The sequence below is a fragment of the Sesamum indicum genome, linkage group LG6, assembly GCF_000512975.1.
Source record: "Sesamum indicum cultivar Zhongzhi No. 13 linkage group LG6, S_indicum_v1.0, whole genome shotgun sequence".
In the NCBI taxonomy this organism is placed as follows: Eukaryota; Viridiplantae; Streptophyta; class Magnoliopsida; order Lamiales; family Pedaliaceae; genus Sesamum; species Sesamum indicum.
The window spans coordinates 20,862,146-20,882,662 of NC_026150.1; the positions used below are offsets into that span (position 1 = coordinate 20,862,146).

Consider the following 20,517-nt stretch of genomic DNA (forward strand, 5'->3'; position numbering starts at 1 on the left):
TTCCTGCTGCGGAGGACCACTAAATCTATTCAATACAAAAAGACGTGGTGCATGCTGCATAAATCACCATATCGAACATTTCATGCCAAGACCATTGCATGTCAAAATAAGGCTCTTGTAACGATTGAGATAGTCCTGCATCCCACAAAGTAATCAGTAAGGACCCTAATGAACCACACATATTCAAGTGGATTGTAATAAGTGGAGATGGAAGCTGGAGAGTTTCAAGAAAACAAGTAGGCTCTCACCATGATGTTGCTATCACATGAATAAAGCATCCCTCTCTTGTCATATTCGCTCCGTTTTACAGGATCACTTAACACTGTTCAATAGGTTTGAGAAATAAAATGCAAGCCACCTTTTAGAACATCTATAAAGTTTTAGCTTTAAAATCATGAACAAGTGGAGATCAACATCAGGCCTACTGAGCAAGTTTGCTAACGCAGAACATAATAGATTACACCCTCCAAATATACTAAAAAAAAACATTTCTTCAGCTTTAAGCACAACCCAGTTTATTTATTTGTCCCCTCTTACCTGTTTGTGATTTTTCCAGATTGGTGTAATAAGGTGTTTGTTCATATTATGCAATTTTAAATTCTCTATTTCCTTTGAATATCCGTACCAGATGGTCCATATGCAAGCTCCTGAGCCGTTACAAGATTGTTGATATAAACAACAATGTCAAATTATCTACACAAACTAAAGATTGCTTTTCCCAGAAATTACAAAGTAAAACATTATTAAATGTTTCAGCTTACTGTACCTCCAAAAGGTTAATAAGGTTTCTGCCATAACGCACAATAGATATCAATTTTTGGTTAAATAGGTTATCTTGAGGCTTATCCAGCAAGACATGTGTAGCAATCTCTTACATTCACGATATAAAATTTCACATAAGTTGACCAATGTTATGCCACACAAATTCATACTTTAGATGCAAACTTGATATTACCTTACACAACAACAGAGCAACATACTTCAACATGTAAATTCAGGCACGACCCGTTGCTTGTTTTCTCAACAAACACAAGTAACAATTTAAGCATCTTAGCCATCAATTCAGTACCCACTTAAAAGCAAAACTAATTCCTGCCACCTGACTATAGATACAAAGCTTTGTATCATGATGGAATAAAAATGCCAGAAAATGGACGATCTAATGCTTTTGCCTTGTGTCCGTTAGGGCACCACATCTGATTGTTGCGGGGCATCAGAGACAAATATTAAGCATTTAAGCTGCTACCTCCATATCAAGATTATACTATTGTAGCATCTAAAAGCTTCAAAATCCACCGAAACACTTAAATCAAGTGCCCGGAAGTTCCAAACCAGAAACGGCAAATAACAGTTTGGAAAATGTAGATAATATCTAATTTACAGTTGAGAAAATGCGCAATTACCCTGATAAGCTTCGTTGATATCTTGAAATTTTGACGTAGCAGTATCCTCATCCTTTTGTTTATCAGGATGCCATTTCTGCCGGAAATTAGAAAGAACAAGATTTGAAACAAAACAGAAAAACGAAGAGGAAAAGGTCAACCTAGAATCAAGGTAAACCTTACTAAAAATCAAAATAAGAAGCACAGAGTAATTCATGTACCAAAGCAAGACGGATATAATTGGAACGAATAACTTCCTCCGAGGCATCGTAATCCACTTCTAATATTTTGTAATAATCCTACACGCCCAAAGAGCAAGAAAACAAAATCAAGAAAGAGGTAACAAAAATCAGTTGAACTAGCCAAGGAAACAGAGAGCTAGACCTTGGGCTTGGATAAAACGGAGAAGAAATCGAAGTTGACATGAGAATCGTCGTCCGATTGTTCTTGGTCTTCAGGCTGTTGGAAATCGTACCACTCATCCCACATCATTTCCCACTAAAACCAGCGCGGTAGATGATTTAAGCTGAAAAACACTAGAAATTTTGAAATTGTGAGTCCAATCCAGCTGAACTTGGATAAAAGGATGAGGAGTGATAAAAACGAATTGAGAAACTGGAAGCGAAGGCCAAGGGAGAGATGAAAAGGGCTTCCCTTCCAAAAAAAACAGATGAAAAGGGCTTGAAGGTACGCTTTTCCGTGTTTGGATATGTATTTGTAACACTATTGAAGTTATGGGCTCTCTATGGATGGACGGATTGTAAGTCATACAACTTGAGAAAAATTCTTGTACAAATCTAGTTTGATCCTAATCCAATTATCACACAAGCTAATTCTATTTAGTACTAGTTCTACATTGTACACTGTACATTAACGTGTGTACAAAAAATATTTTAAAAAAAAAGGGATAATTACACTCTTCTTTCCTGAAATTTAGTGTAATTATACGTAAATCCTCAATAATTTAAAAAATTATATCCAACACTTTTGAGGTTTGCTTCCATCTAACAAATAAATTCCCCATTAGTCAAAATTTATTGAATTTGTTGATATTAATAAAAAAAATTAATATTTATCCTTAATCGACTTAAAACTGACTTATTGTGAGTGAAATATTTTTTTTCGAACTAAATTATCCTTATAACGGTGAATATATACCTCTATACATGTATTAATGCATGAAGTATGAAAATAATTTGATCATAAAAAAATTTATTTAATATATTATAAATCAATAATAAGTAGATCGGATATAAATGTAAATTTTTTTCTGTTTTTTTTTTTTCTTGTCAATAGAATATAGTAGATTCAAAATATAAAATGTTGCGAATCAAATTATATAGTGTCATCAAGTTCAAAAAGATTGCATTAGTGTATAAAAAATGTTCAGTTTACACAACTGAAGTGTAAAAACTCTTTCTAAATATTATATACAGAAACTTCAATAACCTCAATGCAGCCACAGCAGTAGTGCAAGTTGTCCATCTCCGAGATAGGACCTGGTAAAAGATACAGACTGTCCGTCTCCTCAGAATATGTGGCACCGTAAGTTCATATACATAAGCTTTGCCTCCACAGATTCATTGATCAGTAGCTCCAATGGAGATCAAATGGATAAAATGCATGCAGATTTTGATGATCACGTCCTATGTATGTATTGGTCTACCTTGGAGGCCTCTCAAGGGCTACCCAACCAAATTTTCCTTTACGGAAATCTGACAAGACACGAAATGCTGCTTGATGAGTGTCCCCGTTGAACAACTGAAGAGCAAGCTTCTGAATGAAACTGCAATTTAAGACATTGGCAGTGTCAATGTGAATTATGAACCAATTAGAAGGAGACGAGATGTTAATCAGCAAATTGATGAGTCCTTTATTACCAACATGATTAGCATCAGATAGCAGACAACAAAACTTACATTCTACCAACCCGACCATCTGTCTCAATCTTGTAGCGGTCACGAAGAGCTATATTACCTGTTTCAAACAACAAATGAGATAGATCACATGAATAGATGCTTCTTTTTGTAGATTTTTCTTTATTCTTGCATGTGAATACTTGCATTCTGACTGGGAGGAGTGTGTCCATATGCACTTCGCAGGCAATTAATCTTCCTAATTGATAAATTTTGTTTGTACGGAGGATGGGTTTTTTCATCCCTCCACCTCGCCCTCCCATTTAGGTTCATAAAATTTATGGACGCCTCACTTTTCTTTCGTGGTAGGACTGGCAGTTTACTTGAGCATGCAGCACTAGGGATTCTTTATATCAGATAAAGCAAAACTGGAATTTTTCCATTAGCAAAGAGATTCAAGCCTGGCTAAACCAGGCAAAATCTACTAACATCTTAAAACCAAATTTTGAATCTGTACTGATTATACGGCAACATGTTAGCCAAAAAGGTAAATTTGAAAATTACCCAACGTACCTACTGCTGGAAGCCGTGCCAACATCTGCACAAGAATTGCTGCAACTTCAGTAACATCATAAGATCGCTCCCCAATGTCATCACATATGGCAAGTTTTATAGCAGCTGACTGATCATTGATCCTCATTGGAATTATTCCAGGAGAATCCAGCAATTCCAAGTCTTTCCCAAAGCGAACCCACCTTTTATAGGGATAGAGCAAAATTACAAGTTACAAATAGTACAATGATCCTGGAATTATATCTAATTGTTCATAGGTTACGGAGAAAAACATAGGCAACTTATTCGATCAATTCAAAATGTTCTGTAATCTGTAATGCAACAGCAGTCATTTTTGCATAATAATGAATTGCATGATAAGCCTTATGCTAAAATTACCATCAGCAAGGAACAGAGTTCCGATCTTTCAAATGAATATAGCCATCTTTGTTCAAATTAAAAACCTGTTTCGTTTATAATTGACAATAGCCATCATATTTTCCATAATAAATATCCAACGAAGCCTGATCCTGAGAATTACTTCCAGTGACAAAACAGAACTCCGGAACTTTCCATTAAGCATGAGAATTATTTCAGTGTGCACTTTATATATATTTGTAAAAGCAAGGATAGAACATACTTTAGCTCTCTTGTAACACCTGGTCTTGGAGCTGCAGGACACATCCGACGCTTAAGCAATCGGTTTATGAGAGATGATTTACCAACATTGGGATAGCCGATTATTCCAGCACGAACCTGTAAAAATGCATGAACCCCTCATACAGATGGCTGATAACACATACATACCCATGTTATTCTCAAAAGTAAGAACTCTGATTGCTTTACCTTACCTCTTCTTCTAACTGAATCTAAACTATTGGATTGATTCACAGGAACAAGATTTTCTTCGAAACAAATAGAGAGAAGGTAAAGGACGGTATACTGTAGCATATCTACTAATTGCAGGACATAATGATTGCCCTGGCCGGTCTTCTACAGAAAAGAACTGATATGAATTTATATCTTCTACACATCAGAAAGCAAATATATCAATGACTGCGGATACATGTATGGTAAGAGACTGGACAAAAGCTGGACGAGGAATTGACGACAAAGTGAGCTTCTATATTTTCATAATAGAATTCACTAATGCATGTACAGTTATATATAAGGCAATCACAAGAAACTCACAGGACGAGGAAGTAGCCCCTTGGCTTTGCGCTTGATATTTACACCACCAGCCAATGCCTTCGCTAACCTATTTAGCTTCATTGTACCCTGAAGTTCCCAATAATGGTATCATCACAATTACCATATTGTTACAGTGTCATAGATGACAAGTTTAAGGAGGTATCTTGAAGTACCATTCCGAGCTGTCCATTTGAGAAAACCACCTTTGTCCCCTGCCTGGCATAGTAACTAGCCCAAGCATTTCGGTCAGCTGTAGATATCATGTCTTCTCGATTCAAAACAATAATCCTCTTCCTATTTCCCAACCATGAATCCATCTATTCATCAAAGTCTAACCAAATGAATGCCAAGCCACAGTAAACTGGGAAAGATGCAACATGGCCAGAAATTCAGTTTCCAGGAGGTTGCATGACAAGTAGCATCAAATTATAGCATTAAGACCCATAATATGAAGCACACAAGCATATCTTGCTTTTTACCAAGAGCAAAATCAAGAAATTCACTACAGATTGATTTATTATGTCTTCTATTATTTCCAAATTCCTTTTTGGCCACGTAATCATAAACTTTTGGCAAGATTAAGATGTCTTCCTTCAGGAATTCGATAAGAGGTCAAATGTGATAAAAGATAACAATTTTTCATGTAATAATTTGGTGCAACCAAGTGTCTCCATTCTTGTGTTCTTTCTCTTTCATATCTATTAGCAGTTGAACCTACCACCTAATTCATGTGCAGGACAAAGTGAAACGAATACATAAACTGGAGTAAGAAAAGGTATAAGGTTTCTTCCAATAAGTTCTTCGCCCAGCCAACAATAAAGCTCAGTTGCATAGATATCAACTGGAAGCTTGTATCATCTCATACATTAAATATTTTCAGATTCTCAGATGCAATAAAAACAAGATTTTAACCTGTGGATGGCTAGTGGACATTGGTATCCTAGCATCTCGAACTTCTATCACAACGTCCATCAATTTCAGCTGGTCCTTGAGTTCCTTTTCAGTTTTTGCAATGTGACCAGGATACCACTATTAAAATATCACCAAAAGCAAGATTACAGAGACACATTGTCAGATCCAGAAGATACTACAATCAGTTCACCATGCAAAACATGAGTAGTTAAGTCACACCTTATTCCTACCTGAACCGGACGTAATGCTTTTGTCCAATGATAAAGATCAGCGTCTAATTCTATCCAATCAAATTCTTCAATGTCAATATCCAAAGTGCTACCGAGTTTTGAGCTCTGCAGTCCATTCCATCCCAAATTTTTCCCACCAACAATCTGCAAAATTGTAGTGATACCACTGAAGACTTTTCCAATTACAACTCCGAAAGGGAAAAAATTATGGGTTATAGAACTTAAAAAATCTAATACGGCTAAACTTCTTCTTCACGGATTTAAGAGTCTCGAAATGTTCTCCAGTATCTTATTGAAAGACAAAACCACAGAATCAACGAACAACGAAGAAAACCTCAGCCGCAAATTTAACTTGGATGACATAAGTCAGAAAAATTAACTGCGTTAATACAGAACAAGGAAATACTAAATAATTCCAATCAAGGAGGAATTTACACTGTTGAATTTAGGTAGTAGGTCAATAAATTCATACAAACATAAGAACAGCTAGAAGTAACAAATGACTAAAAATAAATAATCGAGATTATACAATGTCTTGCCTGGATGGTGGGGGAAGAGGTGGAAGTATGGACGGCAGAGAGAGTGGCGGACGGCGAGCGGCGGCAGTGGAGTAAGTTTCCTGCAAGTGTGACTGCTGGGGTGTTGAGCCAGATACCAGAGAGCTGAGCTGCCATTGCTAGTTTCGCCACGAAAGGCAGCTTCGATATAGGATATATTGCCAAAAATTCAAGGACGGCGTCGTATTGGGAATGGTAAAAAAAAATCCTAATAAACTATCAATTATAAGTTATGTGATATGAATAAAAATTTCAAAAAACTCCCCAAGTCAGAGTTGGTGATACATACATTAACTGTATTTATGGATTTAAAAAGTATATATATAAATATATTTTGATAATTTTATTTTTCTCTCGAATTTAATATAATATTATATTAGATTAATTAAAATTAATTTTTAAAAAAGTAAAAGTGCGGCCGCCGCCCGCTCTCCACAGCTTGGGCGACAAGCAGCCAGGGCGAAGGGCGTCACCCTCGACATCTGGGCTAGGGTGGAGAAGGAGGAGTCGATCGTCGGGTGGGTGGAGAAGGGGGGTTTGATTATTATTCTTTTTAAATAATAATTTTATTTTTATAAATTATAATAAAATGTATAATATAATTATATCCAATATATCATTCAACTTATTTTTTAAAGCCATGTGGGACTAATAGCTCTCAATAAATATTCAATTGACGTGCCATATTATTTTTCTGGTAAAAAATCAAAATTTCAATCGCTGAAAAATTAAATTTCATCAATTTTAAAATTTAATGAATTTATAAAAAAGTAGATATAATTGTCAGACTAAATTAATATTAAGTATATTTAACGAATTAAAAAAATATTTTTTTCTATATAACAGTTCAATTTTATATATTATAAATATATTATAAGTATATTTTGATAGGCTCAGATTGAGCAGGTTTATTCAATTTTTTACAAAATTAACATAATCGATGACTTTTAACCAACAAAATAATCTATCTATTCAACAATAATAAACATGTACTAAATATAATTTTTAAATTACAAAAAATCTACCATTAATGACATCAAAGGGGAAAATAGTGTAATTGTCCGTTGTCTCAGTTGTCAAATACTTGTGTAACGTTGATTTCTTTTCTTTTTTTTTTCTGGATGAAAACTGATTGGTGCAGAAGTACCAGTAAAGTGGTATGTAAATAATTTCATTCCTTTTTGTTCTTGAAATAGAAAGGAGCAGTGAACAGCCGATTAATTTGTTTTCAGAAAGTTCCTTCACATAATTTGAAATTTATTCTCAAACTCCAGAAATTGTTAACTATATCTTGGCCCGAAATAGCAAAAGTCTGGACAAGGGACTTGGATTGTATCCACTCATGGTTTTCTTTCTTCATGAAAATATAGCAACACAACGAAAACCCACATTGAGCAGAAAACAGGATTCTCAGTTAGGTAAATAACAATCACCAGTGACCCCCACCCCACCCCACCCAATAAAAAGAAAAAAAGGAAAGAAAAAAGATCCTATGTTTCCAGGTTCTGTCATGAACAGTTTCAACATCAAGGCCGCATAAAGTCCAGAGTTCTCCAAGATTAAATCCAGGTAAGTAGTCCAAGAGTAAACCATCATTATCCAGCAATTTTGCATTAAAGGGGAAATTAGAGTGCTTCCAGACCAAGACAACAAATGGGCTTCCCTGTCTGTTCACCTACTCAAGAGAAAACTATCCAATTTCTGTACATTCTCCTGGGTCACTAATTAGTCAGATATCAGTATCAAAACTGCTGCCCCGACCACCTACCGTCTTAATTCGGCATGGATGGGTCTGGTCAGCATTCTCACAAAGTAATTTCGGGTCTCTGGTAAGATACGCTGGATCAGCTGAGGATACCTGCATTTCATGCATCAAGTTGCCCAAGAGGTCACCGCTGGCACACAAAAGACTAGGAAAGGATAAGCTGAGATTGGGGTCAAACGTACCATGGCATGATGCATAACTTGTCAAACTTTTCAAGGGTGAATAGAATGCACGCATGTCTCAAAGACAAAGCATTAAACGCCTCTGATAACTCGAACATGAGAGACACATTCTCCGCTGATATATCCTTTAGAAGATAACAAGAAACTATCAGAAATATTAGAAAATTGTTTATGAAATAAAACTCCACCTTTCTTATGAAAACCCACCTGTGCAATGGTATATTCACACAGACGCTTCAGACCCTCCAATAGATACTGATCAGCAGCCCTCAGAAGATCTTGTGCAATATCTAAGTTGACATCAACAGATCCTGTATATATGTACCTGCAATAGGAAAATAAATCAGCATTCAGCATCTACTGGGACGAGTTGGATTTGTGCTTTTCAATGCGTTGGGACAAAACTTCAATGCAGATTAACCTCATCATCAACTCGAAAACATCCCATCTAATATTAGGAATCTCTATGTCTTTCGCATCTCTCTCCTGCAACAAAAAATTTAGAGCATTAACAACGCCGACAAAGCACAAGTAAAGGTTAAACTGAGACATCCAATTCATCAATCCAAGACCAAGCTCCAGAGAACTCATGCCCCCTTTATGTGTTTAACAAAACTTCAGAATTCAAGTTTGTTTCAGTTTGTGGCTTAAGGACTTGATTTAAATGAATCTCACTCCAAAACAGAAGTCCTCCCTGATCCAAGGTTAATTCTGGTTTCCCCCCAGCTTTAATTTGATATCATAACCGCTCAAGAACAAAAAGATCTGGCAGTAAATGCTCATGTATCACGGAGAAACAGTCAACTTTATTTTTCTTCTGGCACATAAATTTCATCTTCATCAACCCCACTTTATCTCTCAGGTTGCACCCTGCCCAATACAATACTGATACTACACCACCCAAGGTTAATAGCAAAAAATTATAGCCCACAGAAGATGAGCTGGTGATGTCGAAAAACCTTGGTTGCTGCTACCACAGACTGTTTTAGTACGGAATGGGAGTGAGACTCCCGGAAACCACAGTCAAATAGTACGTTGTCAGAAAATCCAAAAATGAAAAGGGCAAGGGTACTTACTATTAACTGAAACTAAAATAGGAGATGGTTATGTTGTCCGTGTCAATTTCAGACAATGCCATTTTAGAGGTAAAATGGTGCGTGTAGCATAACATTGTTACATTGGTTTATCTTGGATAGTTAATCACTGATGGTTTATCTTTTCCTACTGTTTACATCTAATATTTTTTAGTATTTGCAAAGTAAATTGTCAATGCTGTCAATGATAACATAGAAGGTTCGGCCACACTGGTCGACTAATACCTACAATTTAAACCATGGACCAGTTAGGTGACAGATCAATTCACTAGCGCAATCTTATAAAAGGTCCCATAAGAACAGGAAAACACATAGTACATGTCTTCCAGTATGATATATGCACTTAAAAAGGATACTGAAAGCATGGCATAGACCTAAAATCCGTGTATAACATAGAGATATCTCTTATCTATAATGGACTGGAAGGCCACGAGGGATAAACCAAACACTTGGAATAAGCATATATATTTCAGAATGTGCTCACCCTGTAACCACCATCGAACATAGCTCGAAATGCATCAGATGAAGCAAGCAAACAAATTCTGTGTGCATAAAACCGTTTTCCTGGTAAACAAAAATGATAAAATATAGATAAGAAACTGATCAGGATGAGCAAGCACATAGAAAGGATTCTAGAAGCTTAGACAGATTTCCACCTTCAACTAAAAATGTCACATCAGACAATGTAGGGTTATTTACATACTGCTCGCCCAAATATACCTGCAAAAGATGCAGCACCGCATTAACCAAAAGACAATTTAGGACATTACTGAAAAATGATCATAAAGTTATCCTGAATTCTGGGTAATCGACAGGGTCAAGAAAATGCACAAGTATGACTTTCGCAGATCAACTGAAATCTATGCCCCTAAATCAGAACGAAAATAAGCACTTGCTCCTCTCATACAAAACATGGCCAAAGCTGTAAGCAGCAAACCAGTTCACAGTTTTAGTGAATTCAGAGAGATAATTCCATCTGGAGTAAAGACATTCAGTGAGTTGAAGGGACGCGTTTAATAGCATCTAAACATAATTAAGAAAAAAAAGTTTTCACAAGTTTACACCCCATGGAAAGCACAGACGTTGTAGGAACATCGAGGAAGCAATAAAAGGTACACTCGGAATTTGGTGATGCATGGAAAAGGATTTTCTTCAAAAAGACCACAGTAAAAGAATACCCATTCTCACAGTGGTTTCAGTTCAAAGTTGTAGTTTCTGAAGAGGGAAGTAATGGTTATAAAAAAAATAAGCGTAACTTTACACAGTTAAAAAGGACATGTTTACACATAATTATGCATCATTGCAGAACAATGGGGAAAAATATTCTAGCAGGAAAGATGGAATTGCTAACATAATGTTTAGGCCCATCTTCCTACTAAAACAACGCAAACCATGTTAAATATTCTTAATTTTTTTTCTTAACCATGTCACAGGCATTGGATACACACACCATCAAGACTTATCCTTGCTTCAAACTTCTGAGACCAAAAGTATAGCCATGTGTATCTGAGTTGTTAACAGGATATTAACTTATGTCCCTTTTTTGCCTGGTTCAAGAAACATCTCTATGACATTTCTACTGAAATATGAAATATTCCATGATAAAATCATTGCTTGGATTGACTGACTGCTGCAATCATATAAATTGCCACCTGAGGTATTGGGGATGGCGGAGCTGCATCAATGGGAGAGAGTGAGCTTGCTTTATTAGCCAACCTGCACAATGCCATGGAACTCTCTCTTTGGTGCTTTGGGTTAGTGGATTCCAGAAGCTCCAAAAGAAGCCCCAGTCCTGCAAGAATATGAGGTGCATGAGGCAGGCTGGCTGTAGTTGAAAGCCCAGGAAGTGCAAATTGCATAAAGTCTCAGCACATGTAGATATAATGCTGATTTAAACCAATTGGCAAATAGCACACCATTGTTATCAATGAAGATGGTTCTTTGGTCATCAGGAGAACAAAGATGTGCAAGAGCCAGAGCCACACGTCTCTGAACATTCTTTTCTCCCACACGCATCATGTACAATAAATGACTCAATACCTGCCAATGGGAAAAATTGAGCGAATTCAAGATCCATAATTTCATATTAAAAGACACTAAATGATACTTAACAAGAAAGTATAGATAGCAGCTCAACTCCCAACTTAAAATATCAATTGACCTTTTTCTGAATTATAAAAGATAATTTTAAATGATTCTGCGTTAATTATATCACATCCCATCTTTTTTCTATATTTTGGAACTCGATATCAAACTAAGTTTTGCATAAAAAGTCAATGCATTTGAACTATGCGGTGTTACTTTCATATTACGAACAACTAAAGGTAGCTCACCCGCCCATGGATCTTCTCTTCAAGTCTTTTTAGTGTCTTGGCTACACAATCCCTAGTAGGCTGCAGCAAATGGAAATAAGGTATATCAAGATATAAAATCATTTAACCCTATAATACGTATTTCTTCAAAAGACAAAGAAACAGAAAACAACAGTTGCATTAACACTGTACTTGGACAATAAATTCACCATCTTGAAGTTTTTGAACACCTCCCACCCTAATAAGATCTGCAACATTATCCTACAGAGGAAACATGGAGAAAGAAGAGTAAAAAACAATAAATACCAGTATTGCACCATGAAAAGCAGCCAAGGTTATGAATATATACACAAACAATTGTAAATACTCCAGTTCGCAATACCTCATTATCTGCAAGCCCGTAAAGAGCAAATGCAGCATTATGCTGCAGAGATCCATTTTTGGATTCAAGAAGCTTCAGCAAAGGCACTATCCCACCACTGTGAGCAATACCAGCTTGATTGTGAGTATCCTACAAAGGTATTAAATTAGTTAAAGTGCCAACATTTAAAATAAAATAATAAAATAAAGAGGAATCATTATATAGACTTGGAGGTGTGAAATAACGGGACCAAAAGCAAAAATGGAGATTATTACCTGAGCTAGCCTCCCCAGGGCAAAGGCTGACATTTCCTTTAATTGAGCATCTGGTGATTGGAGCATTTCTATGAGTGGAGGCACAGCACCTCTTTGAACAATGTGCACCTGCAGAGGCATAACACAAGGATTTTTTAGTATTTTACAGAATGACGACACATCTATTCTAATATAATCAATCAGTATTCAGTTTTTAGGTCAAATAGAAAAATATTATCTTGGTCGACCTTACAGTCTGAATCTGTTGCAGCAAATTGCCCAAGAAGTAGAGCAGCTTCTCTTTGGCTCTCCGAACAGCAGGAGCTGTTATTCATGGACATCGAGTAGGACTTCGAATTAGAAAGCAAAACCAGACCAAATAGATTTGAAATTATATAAGTTTCAAATAATATATAAAAATGGACAGGATAATAGCATAGGGAAGAGAATGTGTGAGTTGGAACTGAAAAGGAGAAGTTTTAGGTGAAAAGAGAAGTTTCAGGTTAAAAGACATTTGACACAGTTTTACTAGTGGGTTATAGGTATCAACTTATATTATGACTTTCAATAGACCAAGCTGATCTATATGGCTAAGTTATATCCCTATCCCCTACCACAAAGAGAAATAATACAATCACTCTGGCCATCAGCACACATCAAATATGAGCACCATCCATCCAAACAGCAAACCAGAATACATCATAAGGTACCTTGCCCTTTGATATTTTACACTGATCTTCTCTGCTCCCATCAACAACAGCATAATCAAAAGGAATAACATACCACTTCAACTAAGAAGAAAAAAATGTTTAGAGAACAAGCATTTACCAAAATATGTACACCTGGGTCATTTCTTTCCTCTCGCTAGTTTCACACAAGGGAACTAAATCTAGATCAACAACTAAGATTTCTTAACCAAAAAATTAGAGAAAGTATTTGAATTACAGACACTGACCCAAGCTGAATATGTCGTTATGCTCCAAAAGAACTTAAGCATGGAATGCCTTCACATAGACTTACATGGGTGAGCAAGACAACTTATTAGGAAGAACAGGATCAAAGATTCCAATTGAATATAATACCAAGAAGGAAACAGATGAACTAGAATAAATATGGTGGAAAAGGACATGGGAGAATCACTGCCCTCACAAGGCTTTGCTCAGAGAAGATTTCATTAGTGACAAACCACTTCGATGGCAAGAAGGGAACGGTTGACCAGGGTGACCAGACTAAGAAAATGATGCTGTTATTTTAGCTCTTGCTAGAAAACAAAGCAAGGCGGTATTGACCTTGAAAGAGGGGCTTGACTAGTGGTTCTTGATGGTGAATGGCAGGTAATACAGCTCACTCTTTTTCATGTTCTTCTTTTCACTCAGAAAAGAACAGGTAACAAGGTTTTAAGTTGAGAATACTAGCTTTTCTAGCCCACAATACCTGAGTAATCCAATTACAGGTTGCAAAGCTCCAGCGGCAAGGACTTCCTTCTTAATGTTTGGAGATGAGTGGACCAGATTACCAATAACACCAACCTGATAAATTCCATAATCAATAAGTATGACATTAGACAAAATTTAATGTCCAAATAGGAGTCACAAAAAGCAAGTAACGAGATGGTAAAATTAAGTACACAAACAATCAAACATATAATAGTAACAAACCGCTTCATAATGTATGGCAGCATCCTCAGATCGCAGCATTAGTATAAGCGTTGGTAGAGCATTGCATTCCACAATCTGAAAATAGAAATTAGTACGCAATTAAGAAAGGCAGCAAAAAAACCAAAAGATACTTCACAAGTGAAGTAAAATAAAACCTGGTTTTTGTTCTCATCATTTTTAAAAGCGAGAGTCCGAAGGGCTCCAGCTGCTGCCCTCTGCACCTTTGGATCCGCAAATTCGAGCAATTCAACAAGAGGAGGGATACCACCCTCAATCCTGCAAGAATGATGTAAGTATTAGAAGTCATACACAACATACATGTACAATCACAAAGCATTATCGAAAACCAACCTAACACGGGTTTTAATGCTACTATTCTCATGAGCAAGATTAGTGATTGCATCAGCTGCTCTCCTAATGACACCATTTACTGCCCGAGAGTGAGGACTATAGCTATGCCTCTTCAACAGATCCACAAGATGGGGAAGAGCTCCCGCATCGACAATGAGCTGCTGATGCTCCGGCTGTCAAACACAGGCTATGATAAGTTTTATGTATCAAAACAATTAGCTATTAGCGCAAGATCTTTTGAGTTGTTTGTCTACCTTCCATAATATTCAAATATTTTAAAAATGAACCATGAGAGTTACATTATTAAATTCCGCAATCAACAAGCTGATCAAAGATTTTCCGTAACCTTGTTCATCTTTCTTAACTAAAGAAGGGGAAGAAAACAAGAAAAAGAGGAAAGGATTACTGAATGCAATAAGCAGTCTGAGGTTTCTACATGGTTTATTGAACTCACAGACAAGGTACCCTTTTCATTGAGCTGCACCACAATCTATCCCTGATCTCCTACAGCAGGGGTTTAATTTATGCAATACAGATACTCTAGGACTGGAAATTAAGGACCTGACCAGATGTTAATCAAATAATTAGACTCCTCCAAGAAATACCTGATTGTTCCAATTTCAGTCAAAGATTTTAATATCCCAGAAACTTCATAGAAAATTTGTGTGTGCAACTTAAAAAAATCCCTTGAGTTTGATTAATTAGGAAACAAAACACAGCCAAGAAACAGAACACTTAGATACTGCAAATTACTTTAATGGCAAGAAGTCCAAGAGTGAAAGCACTTCCTTTCTCCACTTCATGCTCGTACGGTCTTGGACCACTTTCTCCCTCCCTCACCGGCGGCGGAGCCTGTAGATGCTTTACCAGCACTGGGACCGCCGCACAGTCGACTATCACATTCACGATATCCTCTGCAATCAGACATGCATAATTGCACCACAGATCATAAAGTTAAACTCAAAATCCAGTACATGCACAACTTCAAAAACTCGCTCGGGATACAACAGCAAATTGATTAAAAGAACAAGCAAAAACAAACAACTATCCCCACTAACTACATCCTCTACAAACATAGAAGCAACAATCCACCATAGATCAAAACCCTAAACACAAACTCCAGGACATGCACGGCCAAGCCAACGGTTCCCGTGCATAACACAATAAATTGGCCAAAAAATAAAGAAGAAGTAAGTTTCTCTTTTTGTTTCTTTTCCGATTTCTGTAGTACCGTTCTTGGCGAGTTCGGACAGGACGTGTATGGCGCGTTTGGCGGACGCGCGATCTTGCTCGTTGGAGGAGAAAGCGGAATCGAGGATCTCAACTTGAGTGCGGACTTCCCGCACGAGATCTTGGTGCGAATCGGGAGGCGATTCACCGCCGATCCTTCCGCGATCGTCGCCGAACTCCTCGTCAAGTTTCCTCTTCAAGCTCCTCCGCGAAGACGACGACGCCGAAGCCGAATTCTCGCGGTGGCGCCGCCCCGAGTTCTGGTTCTGGTTCTCCATTAGGAGGCAGAGTTAGAGAGAGAGAGACAAGGAAAGAGAAAGAGAGAGAGAGGATATGATGAGAGAGAAATTAAATGCAGTGTAATGGGAATGGTTTTGTGTGGGGGAGAGGTTGTGGGGTGCGCGTATGGGTATTTTGGGAATTCTGTGGGAAGATTAGGGAGAGGGGGCGGAGTATGATTTTTGGGTTATTCAAATAAATTGTTTAAAACATTCTCTCCCGCGTTTCTCCCCTCCAAACATTACTCATATCAAACAGCCAAATCAATAACACACCAAATATGTAGTATGATAATAGATATTTGCTTGTATTATACAAGTTTTTCAGTTTATAATCTATATATTTTACATTTAAAAATAATATTTCCAACTAGGAATCTTTGACGTCCATAATTTTGATTATTAATTCAGAAAAATCTTACTAGGTTATTTATTAAAAAATAAAATAAAATATTAATCGACACTTGAACTTGAGATCTGCGAACATACCAAAAAATAAAAAAATTAGCATTTAGTAATTTTCAATGAGCGAATTATTCTTTTCTTTTTATGAGTAAAAGATTGGATTAAAATAAACGCATTTTTTTTTATTGATTTTGATTATCGCAACTCCACCAACATACTAGCAAGTCAATTCAACTTTCACATCATTAAGAATTACGGACAAACCACTGGCATCTCGTAGTTCACCAACATGTCTACATTTTCGGTAAGGTTTGAACTCGTGACATTCAAGTTAAGAATTGAACACTTGACGACTGAGTGAATTGTGATGTTTAATAAAGTAGATAGGAAACTGTCGACGTACAAAGAAGATGGATGATTTGTTCTAGTCTAGTTCAATAAGAAATATGTTTCCATTTATGTATTTGAATGTATTCAAATTTCTATTAACATTTTTGTAGATTTATTTGGATACTTCGATTTTGTAAAAAAAATCAAATTATTTAACTTTTTTTTAAATGTGTTTCATATAATATTGATTGATTTCAAATTATATACATGTCCAATCCATACCTAGTTTGCAAGATGAAATTCCTCAATGGTCCTCGAGAGAAAAAAAATCTACTACACCTCTCACTCCTTTCCATTAGAGCTGGGAGTTTGAATCGTGAGCCGACTAGATACGTTTGGGTTCGAATAATTTTCTTTTTAAAAAAAATCGTGTATCAATTAGGTGGGACTTCAGGCAGCCTACACGATTGGATGCTAGATTTTTTTTATTAAACAAAAAACATAAAATATGTGTAAATGAATGTTTGAGTTTACTAGGATTTACTTTCTCATTCTTCTTCTAAATCTTTCTCCCTCTTATCTCCTCATCCCTTCAAATTTTCTTTTTTGAGTTTTTCCTCCCAACTCCCAACAAAATCCCTCTTTTTTCTTTCATAAATCCTAAATTTCTAAAATGTTACAAAAAGAAGAGGAAATGAGATTACCAAATTCAAAGTTTAGTATTGTTTTATTATTTTCATCTTTTTGTTGTTGTTTAGTTAATAACACGGTGAAATATTTATCACTTATAAACTCAAGAAACAGAGAAAAAAATATGTTTAAGCAAAAAAATAGAGGTTTTTTCGACTATCTTTTTTTTACTTATAGAAGCTATTAATATTTTGCTTCTGAATTTTGTGCGTAAATTAAAAAAAATAAAAAGATCAGGTACCCAACAAAGTTTCTATTGGAATTTTAGCTACCCAAAAGTTCGGGTACCTGACTCAACACCCACCCCTATCTGCAATGTCCATACAACTAATTCCTTCTAATTTCCTTCTCTGTGTTCCGCCTTATCCAGCAACCACACCCTAGGAACTAATTAACCCCGGCACCAGTCCTTATATTCTATTTGTAGGGGTCGATTGTCATCGTCCTTACTATAGTAAGGGAACCTTATGCCCACTAAGTTAAAAAAATATTACTTGTAGGAGTATCAGTTGAAAATATTGGCAAAATTGAGATGATAAATAAAAGACCCACTATCTAAACAATAAGCTTGTGATCCCCCACAGTTGGTTGATTGGTAAGTTTTCTCATGATTCTTCCTCTTTTTTAATAACCTTCATAGATTTATTTGTTTTTCCAAAAAAGAAGAAGAAGAAGAAGAAGAACATCTCTTGCATGAGAGTGGTTGTCTCCAGGCATTAGGGTTTTAGCTCTTATTATTTTTCATGTCTTGGTCATGTGTTTGTGTCATTTTGTATCGGTTAATTGTAATACTTAGGCTTGCAGTCCTTTGTTTTGTCTAGCTCGTCTCGGTATTTTGTTTGGTGCTTTATTACTTTGGGTATCTCTACTGCTTTCTCTGCCATTGCATTTTCCTCTTTGTGGCTATTTCAATGAATAGGAGATTTTGAGAATGGTTACTGCTTTGTCATCGATGATGAGGACGAGGAAGATGGGGTTATCGTGTTGCCGACTCTTTGGGGTAGTAATGTGATTCTGTATGATCTTACACTGGTTGGTCATCTTCTCCTCACAAAGCATTGAATTTTGAATGTTGTTTCGTACTTTTGTGAATCTACTTTAGCCCACTTGGGAAATATGGTCTCAAAAAATTACTTTTACTTTATTTTCAATCATGTGGTGGATTTATATGGAGCATCGGCGATGCAACCTTAGACTTTTGATCACAATCTTCTCATCATCCAACCTCTTGGCCCAAGTGAATCCCTTGGTGATGTCAATTTGGATTGGTGCCCTATTATGATCTATGGATTTGCATATAGCCTGCAGAGTGATGAGGTCGCAACACAGATTACGTCCAAGTTTGGTCTGTGGGCGACCAGGCCCATATGACTCGCCTAATCAACTAGCATAAGTTATTAATATCAGGGTGAGAATCAAATGTTAGTGGGCCGCTACACGATGGCTTTGGTTGAGGTCTTAAAAAAAAATTCAATATTGGTCCGACTTACCTATGAATGGCTCCCAAACTATTGTTACTTTTACAAACAATTGGGCCATATCAGTCACTTCTATGACTTTCAATTCTCATAGGATTTTGTAGATCCCATACTAAATACTCCTTATGGTCCTTGGCTTCATATGAATAGTTTTCGTGGTGGTATACAATAGTTCTTGGAGGAGTTTCAACCGACAGTGTTTCTACCATTTTGGGGCTCATCTTCCACGGGGTTCTTCAGTCAAGAGGTGAACAACGACTGATGGGACATCCGTGGATCTCGCATCTTTGGTGACTTTGGGGCAACTTGGGGCAGCCTATTGACTGTTATTCAACTACAATGGTTTCTCTTAGGGAGAAGGATGAGACGACCGAAAACTCTATTTCTCAGGATCCTCGAATCTCTTGTGTAGCTAATAAAGGTAGAAATGTTGATGATGTGAGGGATTCTATCGATGTGGTTGGTCATACAATGCATGTCACTTGGCTCACCTATCTTTGGTTGCTTGATGAATATTGATCCCCTTTCAATCCTCCAATTTATTCCCCTTCTAGTCTAACACCATAAGATCCTACCTATTAATTCCATCGACCCATCCCACTGATCACTCCATCATCCTCCCAACCCAAGAGTCCTTCTTCCTCGATTCCCTTAACCCAAATACACAAGTAAATTGCCCTCTGGTATATACCATAATTATATGCTCTGCGCAGCCCATATCTCCAACTACTGAACCTTTAACCCAACCACATACTATACTGACTTAACTCCGTGAACAGCCACAAGTTATCTCTAGTGTCAATCCTACTAAATTTGTTCCCTTATCACTTGCAAACTTAGTCCTTGAGGTCAATTATGGTCTTATGGAGTCATTTTTGGTAGACATTCCTCTACTGGAAACGATGTCTGAGGTGGTGCGTACAGATTCTTCATCGGTATAATCCTAACGGGGAGCTTAAAAAAGAGAAATTAAAGGTGTGGCAGTGGGTTGTGGTCTTGGCATTAAGCAAAAGTCATCTCAATCTCTTCTGGCGGGGACTGCAACAAGACTGGGTAAACGAGTTGCCAAGAAACATAATGTTAGATAATTCATATGTAGTATCATCTACCGAGACTGCAGAGCAGCCCTGCCTGGCACTATGAATTCCTTGGTGTGGAGTCAGGACAATTCATCATCTTTGTGAGCGAATCAGGAATCATAACCCTCTATAATCTTTCTAAACTGAGACAAAATATCATAAGTCAAGTAAAAAACGAACATCAGGAATACTAAATATAATTTTTCAAACACATGAGGTTTACATATAATTATATCAAATCGCATGAGACAACAGTGTAATTAACCAAATAATAAGGAGAGCAGCATAATTTTGAAGAAGAAAAAAAGGTCACTACCTAAATTGTAAAATGGGAATTTTTTTTTGAAAAGTCAAGCAGCATTTATGGGGG

At 36.7% G+C, this 20,517-nt stretch overlaps 3 protein-coding genes across 5 annotated transcripts; all 3 read right to left on the reverse strand.

The window, feature by feature from the left end:
• Nucleotides 1-2,129, reverse strand: LOC105165289 (chaperone protein DnaJ). 2 transcript variants are annotated; one of them, XM_011084255.2, is made up of 5 exons: nucleotides 1,767-2,111; nucleotides 1,604-1,681; nucleotides 1,404-1,479; nucleotides 249-322; nucleotides 1-135 (listed from the first exon to the last, which is right to left on the reverse strand). In XM_011084255.2, exons 1-5 carry the CDS (start codon nucleotides 1,872-1,874, stop codon nucleotides 64-66), a joined length of 408 nt encoding a protein of 135 aa, XP_011082557.1. In that variant the 5' UTR covers nucleotides 1,875-2,111; the 3' UTR covers nucleotides 1-63. The 2 variants fall into 2 exon arrangements, with proteins under 2 accessions (XP_011082557.1, XP_020550575.1); XM_020694916.1 differs by lacking the exon at nucleotides 249-322 and having other exon boundaries at nucleotides 5-135; nucleotides 1,767-2,129.
• LOC105165290 (DAR GTPase 3, chloroplastic) lies at nucleotides 2,718-6,848 on the reverse strand. Of its 2 annotated transcripts, XM_020694314.1 has the most exons (10): nucleotides 6,663-6,848; nucleotides 6,124-6,267; nucleotides 5,894-6,010; nucleotides 5,155-5,298; nucleotides 4,982-5,068; nucleotides 4,637-4,783; nucleotides 4,431-4,546; nucleotides 3,812-3,993; nucleotides 3,302-3,359; nucleotides 2,718-3,168 (listed from the first exon to the last, which is right to left on the reverse strand). In XM_020694314.1, the coding sequence occupies exons 1-10, from the start codon at nucleotides 6,795-6,797 to the stop codon at nucleotides 3,045-3,047; spliced, it is 1,254 nt and encodes a 417-aa protein (XP_020549973.1). In that variant the 5' UTR covers nucleotides 6,798-6,848; the 3' UTR covers nucleotides 2,718-3,044. The 2 variants fall into 2 exon arrangements, with proteins under 2 accessions (XP_020549973.1, XP_011082558.1); XM_011084256.2 differs by lacking the exon at nucleotides 4,637-4,783 and having other exon boundaries at nucleotides 6,663-6,842.
• LOC105165291 (ARM REPEAT PROTEIN INTERACTING WITH ABF2) lies at nucleotides 8,255-16,259 on the reverse strand. Its single transcript, XM_011084257.2, has 19 exons — nucleotides 15,889-16,259; nucleotides 15,411-15,571; nucleotides 14,658-14,830; nucleotides 14,462-14,582; nucleotides 14,307-14,381; nucleotides 14,083-14,177; nucleotides 12,897-12,972; nucleotides 12,670-12,777; nucleotides 12,416-12,544; nucleotides 12,226-12,294; nucleotides 12,055-12,114; nucleotides 11,638-11,761; nucleotides 11,374-11,513; nucleotides 10,378-10,441; nucleotides 10,206-10,285; nucleotides 9,049-9,113; nucleotides 8,835-8,952; nucleotides 8,628-8,752; nucleotides 8,255-8,538 (listed from the first exon to the last, which is right to left on the reverse strand). Exons 1-19 carry the CDS (start codon nucleotides 16,163-16,165, stop codon nucleotides 8,445-8,447), a joined length of 2,154 nt encoding a protein of 717 aa, XP_011082559.1. The 5' UTR covers nucleotides 16,166-16,259; the 3' UTR covers nucleotides 8,255-8,444.